Source organism: Daucus carota, chromosome 2 (assembly GCF_001625215.2).
Source record: "Daucus carota subsp. sativus chromosome 2, DH1 v3.0, whole genome shotgun sequence".
Classification (NCBI taxonomy): Eukaryota; Viridiplantae; Streptophyta; class Magnoliopsida; order Apiales; family Apiaceae; genus Daucus; species Daucus carota.
The window spans coordinates 2,491,775-2,507,816 of NC_030382.2; the positions used below are offsets into that span (position 1 = coordinate 2,491,775).

Here is a 16,042-nt window from a genome sequence, read left to right on the forward strand (position 1 = left end):
TCCAACTCGAAGAAGAAAAGTTGACAAAAGGGTCCCGGTCCAAGCGATACCTGAAGGAAACAACACCCGAACTCATCTCTGATGATGAGGATGAGGGACCAGGGCAAACCAATCTCAGAGACATGATCAACGAGCTCAACAGGAAAATTGGGAATGAATCCGGGCTCGAAATAGGGGGAACCCTGACTCCTTTCAGCCACTCTTTGGAATCCATTCCCCGGCAAAAGGGCATGAAACACTACAACTTTGAATCCTTCAATGGACTAGGGGACCCGGAGGAACACCTGCATTACTTTGAACAGATAGCCCAGATTTACTGGTACAATGATCTAACCAAATGCCGCTTCTTCGCATCCACATTCAAGGGGGGCCCCAGAGATGGTTCAGCCGGATCCCCTCCCGGAGTATCGGGTCCTGGAAAGATTTCAGGGAAGCCTTTCTCAGAAGGTTCCGAGCAAACAAGACACACGAACTTCATATGTGTCCCCTGGAAACGGTTCGTCAGTATGACAATGAGGCACTCTCAGATTACATGAAACGCTTCCAGGAAGTAATCAACAAAATTTCCAACTTAGACGAGCGTGAAGCTTTGAGCATCTTCCGGAGAAACCTAGACCCAGAACAAAATGAGAGATATGTGGTCGAGTTAATCAACAAAGAACCTCAGAGCCTGGCAGCTGCCTACGCCATGGCCGCAAAATTCATCAAGGAGACCGACGTACTCCAAGCAATGAGGATGACCCGACAGGGTAGCTCGAAGGGAAAACAGGTCGAAGACAGACCCAGAAAAGAGTATCACCAGGATAAGAAATTCAAACCAGACAGACAAACCAACTTCATCCAGCATTCAGGTTTCAGGAGAACCAGCCAACCAGGACCCGGGTCTAGAAGTGATCCCGGCCCGAACAGACCAGCCAGAGAGCCAAAACCAGAACCCGAATGGACTCCCCTCAACCGATCCGGGGAAGACATACTCAAATAGGTCTGGGACAAACGTTTTTATTATGCTCCGAAACCCATGCAAACTCCCCCAGAGAGCAGACCCACCAACCGCCATTGTGACTACCATGGCACCCACGGTCACAAGACAGAGAACTGCATATCCCTCAAGTATTTCATTGAGGAACAAATCAGCAAGGGCAGCATGGGGCAATACGTAGCCCGAAACACAGCAAACAAGGGAGAAGGTTCGGGAAAGCAAAAGAACATAGTCAATGTAGTCTTGGGAGGATCCTGTTCTCCTCCTCCCAGCCCGGACTCACGACAAGAAGTAAGGGCCATACAGACCTTCCCCGAACAAGTCATTTCCTTCAGCAGCAAGGACTTCGAGGGAGTCACCCGGGGTCACAATCAGGCCCTGGTGGTAACCTTGGATATAGCCGAGAACGAGGTCAGACGGATCCTAGTCGACAACGGCTCTTCAGCCAACATCTTGTTCAAACATACCATGGACCGAATGCAACTAGGGAACATCCGGATGAACGACTACAGGGAGGACCCCTTATACGGATTTGGGAACAGCATTGTCCCGGTCCTGGGGACCCTTTACCTCCCGGTCCGCTTTGGCACAGCCCCAACCCAGGTCGTCCATATGATCAAATTCTACGTCACAGACACACCTTCCTCTTATAATGTGATTATTGGCCGTCCGGATCTAAACAAAATCGAAGCTATCACTTTCGTCACGCACCTGAAATTCAAGTTCCCAACCCCGTTCGGGGTAGGAGAAGTCAAAGGAGATTCGGAAACAGCCGGGGTGTGTTATAGCCAAGCCTTGGAGATGGCGGAAACACATATGGACAACAAGAGAAAGGCAACCGTTTTCCAAAAACAAAGAAGCAACAAAAAACATCGGCCCTACCGGAGAACAAACCCCAAAGGAGAAGTCCAGGTCATTGACCTAGACCCGGGCAATCATAACCCGGGAGCAACCAACCCTGTTCCCGAACAAAGCAACCAGAAAGCAACCACGAGCTCAGCTCAAAATTTCGTTGAGAAGAACACTGACGCCCGGATCCAACAGATGATCTCGGCACAAGAATTAACTAAGGTCGAAGCTGCGGTCGAAACCGAGTCTGTCCTGATCGAGCAAAACAACCCGACAAGGAAAGTCAAAATTGGAAAAGGCATGGATACCGTTTTCAAAGAAGAACTCATCCAACTACTTCGGAGTTACGCAGATGTCTTTGCCTGGAGCCCGGATGACATTCCCGGGTTGGATGAATCACTAGAAATGCACAGCCTGGATGTAGACCCCAAGAAGAAGCCGGTCAAACAAAAACGAAGAAATTTCGCCCCAGAAAGGCAGAAGGCAATAGATGAGGAAGTTGGCAAGTTAATGAAGGCAGATATCATCTGCGAGATCAAATACCTGGAGTGGCTAGCCAATGTAGTCATGGTAAAGAAAGCAAACGGCAAGTGGAGGATGTGTATTGACTACACGGATTTGAATGCAGCATGCCCCAAGGACCCTTATCCTCTACCAAGCATAGACCAGCTTATTGATGCCACATCAGGACACCTGATGTTAAGCTTTATGGATGCTTTCTCCGGGTACAATCAGGTTATGATGAACCCAGCAGACATAGCCAAAACAGCCTTCATAACCCACCGGGCGGTATATGCCTACAAATTGATGCCCTTCGGATTAAGAAACGCCGGGTCTACATACCAGAAAGCAATGAATGAAATTTTCAAGGATCAACTTGGAAGAAATCTGGAATGCTATGTCGACGATATCACCTCCAAGTCCACATCAGTCCCGGGTCACATTTCAGATCTCAGAGAATGTTTTGAGAACATAAGAAGGACTAAGCTAAATCTCAACCCGGACAAGTGCACCTTTGGAGTAGAAGCTGGAAAGTTTTTGGGTTTTATGGTAAGCAACCGGGGTATCGAGGCCAAACCAGAGAAGACTAAAGCGGTACAAGAGATGCAACCACCTCGGACTCAGAGGGAAGTTCAAAAGCTAGCAGGGTCCTTGGCAGCATTACGAAGGTTTGTCTCCAAGCTTGCTGAAAGATGTTTACCATTCTTTGAATTGCTAAAAGGGGAGAAAAATCAGAAATCAGTAGAGTGGAGCCCGGATTGCCAAAGAGCCCTCGACGAAATTAAGACATATCTATCCAAGCCTCCGATCCTGACAAAAGCCTTACCCGGAGAGCCTCTATACCTATACCTATCAGCGAACCCCTTGCTGTCGGGGCGGCATTGATCAGGGAAGAAGCCGAACAAAAGAAGCCTGTCTACTATGTTAGCCAAGTCTTGAAGGATGCGGAGACCAGATATCCCAACTTAAAAAAATTTGCATTTGCACTAATCACCGCATCCAGGAAACTCAGACACTACTTTCAACGGAGAGAGATCAGGATTGTCACAGACCAGCCTTTGAGGAAAATCATTCACAAACCAGACATCTCCGGGAGACTAGTGAACTGGGCAATCGAACTTAGCTAGTTCAGCCTAACATTCCTACCCCGGACAGCAGTCAAAGCCCAGATCCTGGCAGATTTTGTAGTGGAATGCAACTTCCCAGAAAACCAGACAACTCCCATGGAAACTGAACCAGAAGCCCCGGTAGAGCCTAACCCGGAGTCTTGGATGCTCCATGTTGATGGCTCCTCAACAACCGAAAGGTCAGGAGCCGGACTAATCCTAAAAAGCCCGGATGGATTCACCATCAAAACAGCAATCTCCTTCAACATTGCAGCAACCAACAATCAAGCAGAGTATGAAGCCCTGTTAGCAGGATTGAGGTTGGTCCGCACCCTGTCAATCCGGAACCTCACCATCTACAGTGATTCCCAAATCGTGGTAAGGCAGACCAACGGAGAATATCTCGCCAAGGACCCGATTCTGACCAAGTATCAAGCCTTAATGAAAAGTTATCGTACTCTGATTCCCGGGGGCAAAATCTTGCAAGTTAACAGGGAAGAAAATACGGAGGCGGACAACCTCTCCAAGTTGGTCCAAAATTCAGCAGACCTGGATAGTTCGGTCTACTTCGAAGAATTGCACAAGCCAACAATAGAACAAGAGGTTATCTTTTAAATCAACAACGATCCTACCTGGATGACCCCCCTGATCAACTACATAGAAAAGGGAGAGTTACCCGAAGACAAAGGAAAAGCTCAAAGACTAAAGGCTAAAGCAGCAAAGTTTTTCGTAGAAGGCGGGATCCTGTTCCGCCGAACCTACTCAGCCCCGATCCTGAAGTGCATTGGACCTGAAGAATCCGAATACTGTCTAAGGGAAGTCCATGAAGGAATCTGTGAAGACCACATGTCGGCCAAAAGCTTAGCCTACAAGATCATCAGACAAGGGTACTACTGGCCGACTATCCATCAAGATGCTATGGGATTTGTGAAAAAATGCAAGAACTGTCAGTTGTTCAGCAACGTGCCCCGGGCAAGCCCTGTCCTACCTTCCTCAGTATTATCCCCGATCCCCTTTGTTGTATGGGGGATAGACATCATGGGACCCTTCCCCCGGGCTAAGGGAGACCTCAGGTACCTGCTTGTCTCCATTGATTATATGACCAAGTGGGTCGAGGCCAAAGCGATGCGGACAATCAATCAGCAAGACGTCATCCGGTTCATGGATAACATCCTGATGAGGTTCGGGCTACCAAGAGTCCTGGTCTCAGACAACGGACCCCAGTTCATAGGGTCAGATTTCGAAAGTTACCTGGCTGAAAGAGGTATCAAGCATAAAAAGTCTTCAGTCGCCTATCCTCAAAGAAATGGCCAGGTAGAAGTTACCAACCGGATCCTCTTGAGAGGAATTGAAAAAAGGTTAGAAGAAAGCAAGAGCAAATGGCCGGAAGAACTACCACATGTTCTCTGGTCATACCGAACCAGTCCCCGGACAAGCACCGGAGAAACTCCATTCAAGTTAGCCTATGGAACAGAGGCAATGCTTCCAATCGAAGTCGGGTCACCTTCCCATAGAACAATTAACTTTGATGAAATCGCGAATAAGGAGGGACTCCGGACCAACTTGGATTTGATAGATGAGGTCCGAGATCAGGCAATCGCAAGAATGGAAAAATACAAAGAAAAGACCCGGGATCACTTCAGCAAAAAATCCCGGGTTAGGAATTTTCAAACAGGAGACCTGGTCCTACGAGACACCGAAGCCTCAGATCCGACCAACACTGGCAAGCTGATGCCAAAGTGGGAAGGCCCTTACAGGGTCAAAGAAGTCCTAAGGCCGGGTACCTACAAGCTCGAACACATGGACGGATCCGAAGTATCAAACACCTGGCATGGTCTTAGGTTGAATTCTATCAATAGAACGAAGGGGAAGAAAAGACCTTGGAAGACAGCTACGTATTTCTAAAAAGCAACCATGTATTTTTGATTATCAAAGCTGTGTAATCGTCTTAATATCAATGAAGTCTTTTGCTACTAATGAATCTATGTTGTTATTTACTTAGAAAATTTCTAAGGCAATCAAAACATGTCAAACAAACAACCCGGGCATGATCTACCCGGATCCATCCATACAACCATTCTACTTGGAAAATTTCTAAGTATAAAAGCTAAAGAAAGCAAACAATCCGGGCAATATCTACCCAGATCCACCCATACAATCATTAACTTGGAAAATTCTAAGTACAAAATCTAGATAAGCATTCACTCCGGGTAGACAATATCCGAATCCACCTGCCCATTTTACTTAGAAAAATTTTCTAAATCGAAATTCATTTAAAGCGATCAACCCGGGTATACATTACCCGGGACAACCAGGAAATTTTACTTGGAACATCTTCTAAGTGCAAAGTTATTTAAAAGCAATCAACCCGGATATACCCTACCCGGGTTCACCTGTTCTATTTTACTTAGAAAAATCTTTTAAGTGCCAAGCTATTTAAAAGCAAGCAACCCGGATATACCCTACCCGGGTTCACCTGTTCTATTTTACTTAGAAAAATTTTCTAAGTGCCAAGCTATTTAAAAGCGATCCATCCGGGTATATATTACCCAGGTTCACCTGTTCTTTCTTACTTAGAAAAATCTTCTAAGTTACAAAATTATTCTAAGCAATCGACCCGGATATATATTACCCAGGTACACCTGTGTTATCTCTACTTAGGAATCTTTCCAAGTACTAAAACTATTATGAGCAACCAACCTGGATAAGAAATACACAAAGCAAGCAAAAGCATCCACGAATAAATGAGACAGGAAAATATTTGATAGAAAGCAATAATAGAAACATCCATAAACCCGGATCTACATAGACCCCGGGTAAATATCCAAATCCGAAAGTGAACAAATTCAGGATTACAAAAGATTGTTTTTCATCTAGTCAAAAATCAGAGAAAAATAACTAAGTGGCAGGAAAGAATTATTTGTCTGAAGAGCTGCATCAGCAGGAGCAACCGGGTTAGCCGGAGCAATGAAGCTCGGGGAAGGATCCTTGAAAGGTTTAGGCTCACCCTTGCCGGCAGATACATCATTCTTGGCCTCGATATAGAGATCGATAAAGCTCTTCAAGCTAGCCACCAGATCCGTTTTGATGTGCCTCTTGGCGACAGTCCAGCACCGGACAACCTCCGCTGCGGCCGCCTTAGCCAGGGCACCCTTATACTCATCGGATTCCCTGAAATCAGCAATCACAACTTCCGGTTCCTTTCGGTCTTCAAGCTGCTTCTTCAACCCCTCGATCTCCTTCTCAAACCCGGACGCCCTCTCCTCAGCATCAGTAACCCGGGCTTCAGCATCATCAACCTTTTGCTTCCACTCAGCCTGGATCCGGGTCTCAACCTCCTTCACTCGTTTTTCCAGCTCAGACTCCAACTTCTCCTTGGCCGACCTCTCCTGGGCCAAGTCCGACTCAGCTTTCCGGGTTCTCATCCCAAAAGTGTCAGCAGTATCCCTTTCCGACTTTATCACGTTGAAAGCCATGGTATTAAACCCGGCTAAACGAGATCCCAGCTGCAAGCCCGGATTCACAGGATCAGAAACATACATAAGAAGAAGCATACACAAGATAAGATGAAAATCCAGATACATTTACCTGACCCTAGAGACTCCCTATCTCCCTAAAGGTATTGACCATCCCCGAGTCATCCATCCTCACCCAGTCCTCTTCAGTCGGGATTTCGGACATTATCTTAATTATCTCCCTGGCTGAGTACCTCCCGGCACTGAGGGAGACCCGGGCACCTTCCCCATCACCTTCCTCATCCTCATCCGAGTCCGAGTCAGAGTCCAACAAAATCCCTTTTCCCTGACTGGCCTTGGGAAGTTTCGCAGGAGCCTTCTGCGCTGAAACCTGTTTCCTCTTTCTTCCCCGAGTCGCCAACTCTTGACTGCCAGTTTCCACGACTTCCTCAGTTCCCCCCGGGGCGACTTTCTCCATCACAGCACTGGATTCCCCGCCAGTTGCCCCTTGCCTAGAGGACCCGGACTCATCATTCTTCCCAGCCCCGGTCTTAGGTTTTGACGTAGGCTTAGGAATCAAATGGACTCCCCCCAGGTTCCTCAGAGCAGCGGCGAAATGCTCATTAGCCATACTTTTCCACAGGTCCTTGTTAAAATACGGCAAACCTGCAGACAAACGATACCCGGGTCATACAACAGTTGAAGAAAAGAAGCATATAAATATAGACAAAAGCAGACAACCCGGATTAAAGCAAACAAGCAAAGGAAAAAATACAAGCACAAAGACAAAAGCAGACAACCCGGATTAAAGCAAACAAGCAAAGAAAAAAATACAAGTACAAAGACAAAAGCAGACAACCCGGATTAAAGCAAACAAGCAAAGGAAAAAATACAAGTACAAAGACAACAGCAGACAACCCGGATTATACTTACATCCCCATTCGTGCAATTTATCAAATTGCATGAAGGTATCCCGGGTCAATTGCTGCCCGAGGCACCCACAAAACTTCATCAACTGATCTCAGAACTTCCCCGACGCACCCGGGGCATCAAAATTGGTCCTAACTAGCTTATCATCTGTGACAAGATAGGGCATGTAATGGATATCCAAACCCTTCAGCATAAGCACCTCGTAATTCCAATTCTTCAATGAAGATTGGTGCATCACCGGTTTCAGAAACCCGGGTCCTAAACCGCACTCTTTCGACCGGAAGCGAAGCTCGTATAGCGGCTTTTCCCCAGACTTCTTAAATTGGAAAAGCATATGGAATAGCTTGGAGGTAGGCTGATACCCCATTTTGTTACAAGCACATAGAAACCAAGTCATCCACTTGATTGCATTCGGAGTGATCTGCATCGGAGAACATTTGTATTCATATTTGCAAAGGTGACGGAAGAATAGATGCCACCTCGGGTTCCACCCGGATCTCAAGTGCTCCATCCATACCGGCACGAATCCATCAGCCGGCCGGTGATAAATCCTTTCCCCGGGCTAAGGCCATCTCCACTCGACTGTATCCGGTAGCTGGAACGCAACCCAGATCAACCGATCCTGGACCTTCCATGGCAATTCCCGAAACGAGCTCTTGACAGGATACGGAGCCCGGGCAACCGAATAAGTACTAAACCGCTCGTTGAACTCTTCTTTGTTGTAAGGACCCAGAGGACCGCCTGGATGCTTAAATTTATAAAAAGACGATATTCCTCGGTAAAACTCCCTCTCATCTGCCAGGGGCGCCTTGGTGATAAAGTAGGACTTTGTATCCATCCACATGCCATCCGGGGTCATGATCACTTGCTTCCCCTCAGCCTGAGACACCTTCTGGAACTCGGACACAACCCCAGATGCGGCTACCTCCCTCTCAGCCATTTTTTCGCGAGCCCGATCTGCAAGAGACTGCCGCTCGTCCGTATCGCTATCACTAGAGTATTGCCCGGGCACACCAGTAAAAGCAACAATATCTCTCTTGGCCCTCTTATGGATCCGGACCATGGACCTAGAGGAAAAGAAGAACCCAAGTCAGTTCAAAATTCAACCAATTTTATTACAAGTTTTATATAGGTCCGGATCCTGCCCTAAATCTATGTGAGGAACAATAAGTTGGGAAATTGCGAAAACATAACTATGACTACCCGGATACATCATTCTGCGAACCAACCCGAGGCCTCCCGCAACTAAACCTACCCAGAAACACCTACCCGGGTCCTATTTTCAAATCTATGCAGGGAAAAGACTACTAGCTACTGAATTGGCACCCAGGTCCCAAGCCTATAAACACATTATCACGAAAAGGTCTACAAGTGCCAAGAAAAAAGAAAACCTCTACCCGAGTACTCCCCATATCCACATAAGAAACCATCGTGCTACCTACCCAACCCGGGCTTACCCGGGTTCAGGCAAAACCCCAAGAATCCCAATAGCCACAAACAGTTTCTAAATCATTTCAAATAAAAGCCAAAGATCAAACACAAAGCCCTGCTAATACATACACATATACACATACGAAAACTCAAGAACATTACTCCACCAGAACCCAAACACCTACAATCATCAAACACATAATCCAAACCAAACCCAAGCCAAAAAAACACTAACAAACACTATTCCCGTGACCGAAAACAGATCAAAACATGTAACTATATACAAACATCAAACACACAAACACAGGCAGATTATGATTTCGAACAAAACCCAGAACTACAAAACACCGAAGTCGAAACATGGAGAGACAAGAGAAATACGGGATGAAACGAATGCTTACCTGATCGAGGGACGAGAAGAGCGAGATAAAAAAGTGACCTTCGAAACTCCGGCGAAGAAAAACAAATGGCGAAAATCAAAGGGGCTTCAAAGAAATTACAGAGAAACTGATAAAATAAAAGTTAAAAACCAAGAAGTAAAAGAGGGGTCTCTTTTATAGACCACCAGAACAGGGGCAACGTGGCAACTTCCTATTGGAGGAAGAGAAGTTATTACAGCTGTAATGATTCACCCCCCCCTCAAAAGGCGCGACGGCACAATTTTCAAAACAAACAGTTAAAAAACCCTTCCATATTCCTAGAATCCCAAACGTTTCGCATACCACCCGGGTAGGAGAGCCAGCGCAGGACTCCAACCCACACCCGGGTAGGGAGGCGAAGTCAAAAGGTCTCACACTCTACCTGGAGCTTCACAGGGAGGAGAACAAAAAACAAAAGCCACAATCCATTATCAGCATCAACCCGGGTAAGAAGGCAAACTCGGAAGTCAACCTTTACCCGGATCCAACTGGGCAGGGGGGCAAGACTATTACCCTTACCTGAATACCCGGATACCAAAGCAAAAACAAAAAACTCCGCTCTACTCCCTCACATAGAAAATCTATATAAGGGAGTGGGGGGCAAATGATAGGGTATAACCCGGTTAAGCCACACCCGGGTCCTATATATAAAGGAGCCTCTACCCCCGGGTAGCCACCAACACCGCAGGGCACCCCCTAGGCTTGCCAGGTCATGCAACCCGGACAGGATACCTTACCCGGGTACTGTAGAACTTGCTACCCGCCCGGGTACACATGTACTAGCCGACACTTGCTGCACAAGTCACAGACTGACACAATGAAGACAAAACATAACGGTCAACTACTGGCGATAGAGACAAGCCAGGGAACATTCCAAAATACTACTCCTACGCTGACACCTAGACACGTGTAGGGGATCAAACCCCTACACGTGTAGGACCAGGATCCAGGTACGCACCCTTGAACCCTAATCCTTGGCCTATAAATAGACCAAAGATCAAGAGTTTAAGGGTTACTTCACTCTTTACACTCATACTTGTACACACACTTAAGCACTCAGCATACATATAAACACAAAAGCCACCAGCCACCACACAGCCACCATACAACCACCATACACCACCTTCACCCACCACATATAGATAGCTTATTTCCTGTTTATCTATTCCGATACCTGCACTCATTCTCACGCCGGAGGCGCAGCGGGGCTCAAACCCCCCTCCGATGTTGGTTTGCAGACACCCGACCAGCAGCTACACCGCAAAACACCAGTGCACGGCGGAGGAGCTACCGGAACGGGGTCTAGAGTTATCAATTTACGTACCGACTCAAGTCCCAGTAAGGATCAATGCGTAACCTCAATTCAAACATCAGGGGCAATTTATGTGAACTACTAAACCTGAACTAATCATGCATACATGATTTTGCGGCAAAAAAAAATTAAACACGTGATATAACATGTAAAAGGGAAAAAAAAATATAAAACCGCCACCATTCACATAAGATCAAAACTTATGTACGCGAACAAGTACGCCAAGTAACACATGAATTAATGATACAATAACAATTCATGTACGGAAACATGTAAATTAATTGTTTAAAAAAATTAAACAATCATATAATATATATGATTAACCCTAATAATTCAACATAAGATAGGCTCTAATGCGACTTGTTAGATCTAAATATGTATAACCAAGGATCATCTTATCATCTTATATGATAATATCAAGGTTACAATAATACTGTATATCAGAAGCGAACCTGGTTCAATTGCGGTAGGTATTAACCGGAATTGTGGGACTTGATCTTCCACAGAATTCATTCGCCTCTAGTCGTATCTCGCTCAAACTAATGGGAATAGAGGAGTAGAGGTTGGAACAGCCTTTGGGACCAAAATCCTATATTGTTCTTTATATAGTATCCTTATCAGACCCCATTAACCCTAATAAGGCTTACGATTGGGTATTATACTTTACAAAGCCCATACCGAATAAGATGAACTAAGGGCTCTTCATTTTAGACCACTTAATTAGCCCAATATTAGAATAAACATAATAAATATAATTGTCTTTAATTTGTATGCCCACATATTATTATTAGATTATTAAATATAATCTAACATATACAACATATTCAATATATCCGAATAAATTTATACAATGAAATACAGATGCGGAAGGATCTCAATAAATCCACATATCTCGATATGAAAATCCAAGAAGAACTTTGATCAATGAGAACCGGTAAAATCCGCCCCGATACAGCGGCGATGCGATCAATTACCGCCGAGTACCGTTCTCCTACGTAACTTATCCTTACTTGATCATGGCTCGCGATAAGCACGCCCTATCCCTTTTAGCTAGCATAACGAATATCTCTGAGGCCATCGTCGAACTCCTCCAACGTTCCCCGTATTCATAAAAGTCCTCACTTAAGACCAAAAATCTCATTTATAAATAAACACCATGGATCACAAGCCACATTGACCAATGAGATGAACATCCTCCGGATTTAATATTTTCGAATAAAATTAAATGACTGAAACGATCGCAAAATCCTAGATTCGAACAATGAATCTAGCGGATATCGTTTAATAGGGACAAAGGTAGTCGATATGAACAATATACCGACCGTTAAGTCAATTAAGGTGATTATTTCCGAACAAGGGAAAATAATGCTAATTTATGTAATAAATAAATTGTTGCTCCCGAACAAAGAGAAACAACCTCATTACACAAAATTCTGATTTCTGATTCGAGTTGCCCGTAAAGAATAATGAATAAAATATAAGCTAAGTCGGGTGCACAAATCATGCATAATAATAATACAAAATGTACAAAAATAATTCAACAAAAATAATAAAAGGAGTATAGGGTAAGAAATAACTTTCCTCGATACCGCTTAAATTAGTTTACAATTTCCTGGCCCACCTTCGCCAAAAGGAATTTACGCGGAATAAATCCTTTCTAAAAGATCCACACAAATAGAGAATAATATTTATTCCAATATACTTACAAATCCTCATATTTCTCAAATGTTTAATATTTCATGTCAGCCGTTATTCTATCTTATTTCATATAAATAAGATTCCCAAAATAAAATTTTTATTAATAAAACCTCACGTAACATATTCCTAATTTATTTATTATTTAAAATATTCTTGACGGCTCTAGACATTATTCCATTTTATACATAATTCTTATAATGTAATATCATCAAAATTAATCATATTAAATAAATCTTCTCATAAATAATCATTATTTATATTATATTTAAAATATTTACGGTGACTCAATTATCATCCCATGCTTATTCCAACTATTACAACTAAAGAATTAAATCATACTCCTGTTTAATTAAAAAAAACACGACTTCTCAATTAATAAAATAATCTGGATAACATAAACTCCTAATCAGCTTTTGCATCTTCTTCCTTTAATTTTTTCGAGCGCCGCGGGGTGCGCGACGCGGCGCCCTCCACCACTGGTGGCGGCGTCCGCTCACCTCCCCCGCCTCATGCACCCACCACACCCTAAAAACACACACAACTCACCCAGCTCTTCTTCTCCCTTCCAACAACCGACTCTCCTCCTCCCTCTCGTTTTCCGACGCCGCTACTGCAGCGGACCCGCTGTCGTCGCCGACTCACGACTGTGGTTACGTCCACTATACCATAGATTGCATTTAGCAACCCCTAAAAATAGTTGCTATATTATAAAATATCATTGCAATAGCGTCTATTGCAACAATTTTCAAAAAATCGACCGTTAAGTTTGCCCCCGTTGCCATATGGCCCTTTTTGCAATGAATTAACATATGTATTGCAATAAGTTCAATTCATTGCCAGAGCCGCATATTGCAACAATTTTTTCTCTAAAGCAATGCTATTTAAATCATTGCTGTAGTTTGTTCTTTTATTGCAACAAAATTTGCAACACTTTATTATGATTTAAACATTGCCATATAGCATCTATGGCAACAAATTATGGTCCTAATGTAATGTTATTTAAGTGATTTATAATAGAAAAAGAAACCTCTATGGCAACATTATAATGACATATTGCAACAGTATTAATAAAAAAAATGGACATGACCATTTCATAAATATATTATTCCACCATTAAAGGTTCAATACAAGAAAATCCCAAAAAACAACTAAGAATGTTACCCACCACAAATCTAACGATACCTAAACCACCACCGTCAAGAGCGTACCATTGTTACTGACATTAGTAAAAAAAAATCCTAAATCTTGAATGTTAAATAAAATACATCAATATATTATTACACCAAATTTTTTATCAACAAAAAATCCATAACAAAAGACTTTTGATATCAGGCCCATTGTCGTCGATTATTCCAAGAGCACCATCTTTTGGGGCATATGTGGAAATTAGCAAAGCATCCTCAATTAGATTGTCGAAAGCAGCTTCACATATATCCTCTCCCTGTCAGCTAACTTCACAAAAGAGAAAATTATCTGAGATACAACATGTCTAGAAACAAAAACTACCAAAAAGCCTTAACAAATTGACCAGATCAATGAGGTCTAGCACAATAAACAAAAAATTACAACATTATACTATATTTTGACAGTGAATATTGTTAAAAAATATGTAAAGAGAAGAATATATTTCTCTGTCATATGTGGTGTGTGCTGTGTATAGGACTTTTCTGCTGATACTATGAATCTATGACCCCGAATAATAGTAATTATTATACAGTACCAGAACTCATGGTCAGAATATTTTGTATGTATCTAAGGGCATAGGTGTTTTAATACCTAGTAGTTCCATTGCTGCTGGTTTCCCCCGACAGCATCAGATTAAGAATCACGATGAATAAGTCCCTGCAGACATTTATGGTGACATACATTATACCGAGAATGAATGCAGCAATCACAAATAACAATATCAGGATATAGATGCATTCGGCATACCATTTTAGCAGGTGCTAAATTTTCTTGGCTAGCCATCGGAGAGTTCCCCTTCAGTTTCCTTCCTGAAATAACAGATTAAAGATATAATATTCTGATGGTCAGTCTTCTGGGTATCGAGGAGACAACGAGGCAGAAAGGAATAATGTGCAGTTAGTAGAAGCTAGTTGTTACCTTGGTGATGAACAACAAGAGCACATGAGTTGTGCAAAAGCAGGACAAGACTTGTGATCATCAGCACTAAAAACCTTACAAACTCCATTCTATCTTCACTCAGCTACTTCAGGTGTTGAGTAATGCTATATATTCTCAGGTGGTCAACTTAAGTGTTCAACGCTCAAAATAAAAAAAACACGGAATCTCAAGTGTGATTTTTTATTTGCCTTTAGATTATTCTATTATGTGAATTAATGTAACATTAAAGTGAAACGATGTTGTGTGCTTACCACATCAACAGTACAAGTACGTAGCTTCCACAAGCCTGAGCCTTTTGCCATTAGTTTCTTGGACAACTAGAATCTGTGTACGTAAAATGACAACAAATGGGTTGATTATTCTGAAAACACGAAAAAGGGTTGGCTGTTGAAACATGATTTCTAACAGATCAAACTTCAAATAATATAATCTTCCCACAAAACATGATTGTTAAGAGATACACGCTTATTTCTCTTGTTCATAATAATATATAATAAAATTTCACTTCATTAATTAAACTGCCTCCTATTAACCTTAACTTTTTTGAACAAAAGAAATGCAAAACTATAAATCTTTGCCTTAAAAATAAACAAATATATTTAATCAAGAAATTGAAACTGCATTACGAGCTGCAGAACTTCTTCTAATTCTTTCATCATGCTTCATATGGATTCGTGGAATAACTATCTCAACTGGACATTACAATATTTAATCCTAAGACACCTACTTCCCAGTGGCATATACTATGTTGGTCTGATGAGTACAGCACTTGATAACTAATGGAAGAAAATGATAAATTATTGTTGTTTGAAAACATCGTTACTACATAGCCTTCTTTTCACATGTATTGCCATTCATGTATTTCCCAGTATAAAGAAATTCAAGAGAGATTTAAAATTATTTGAAGACTAATAGATGTGTCAAATTGTATACATACATAGAGGTGGCACAGCTCTGACTACATTACAAACAGCACAACATACAGAGGTTGTCCCGAGTGGATAGAGTAATAGGTTTCAACATCCAAAGCAAACAAGATGGCTCTGAGAACCTGATTATATATAGATTACAACCATATTAGGCAAATAGGCCATGTACCTGATGTCAAATGCTCCAGAATGTATAGGTCCATCTGCTCCCACGTGTAAAACAGAGCACACACATGTAAAACAGGGCCTACATTTAAAAACAAACAAAACCCCTAAATTAATAAACAAACAAATAAAACCCCTAAATTA

General features: G+C 42.8%; 1 protein-coding gene and 1 long non-coding RNA gene across 2 annotated transcripts; one reads left to right on the plus strand and one right to left on the minus strand.

The window, feature by feature from the left end:
• Positions 1-4,071: 4,071 nt before the first annotated feature.
• LOC108203419 (uncharacterized) lies at positions 4,072-5,340 on the plus strand. Its single transcript, XM_017372341.2, has one exon. The coding sequence runs from the start codon at positions 4,072-4,074 to the stop codon at positions 5,338-5,340; it is 1,269 nt and encodes a 422-aa protein (XP_017227830.2).
• Positions 5,341-13,729: 8,389 nt separating this feature from the next.
• Positions 13,730-15,069, minus strand: LOC135150902 (uncharacterized). Its single transcript, XR_010289363.1, has 4 exons — positions 14,784-15,069; positions 14,613-14,674; positions 14,457-14,522; positions 13,730-14,132 (listed from the first exon to the last, which is right to left on the minus strand). It is a non-coding gene; the product is annotated as an uncharacterized LOC135150902 (long non-coding RNA).
• Positions 15,070-16,042: the final 973 nt, after the last annotated feature.

What these genes read in the sequence shown, in the direction of transcription:
- LOC108203419 (XM_017372341.2), top strand. Translation starts at nt 4,072, where the DNA reads ATGACCCCCCTGATCAACTACATAGAAAAGGGAGAGTTACCCGAAGAC.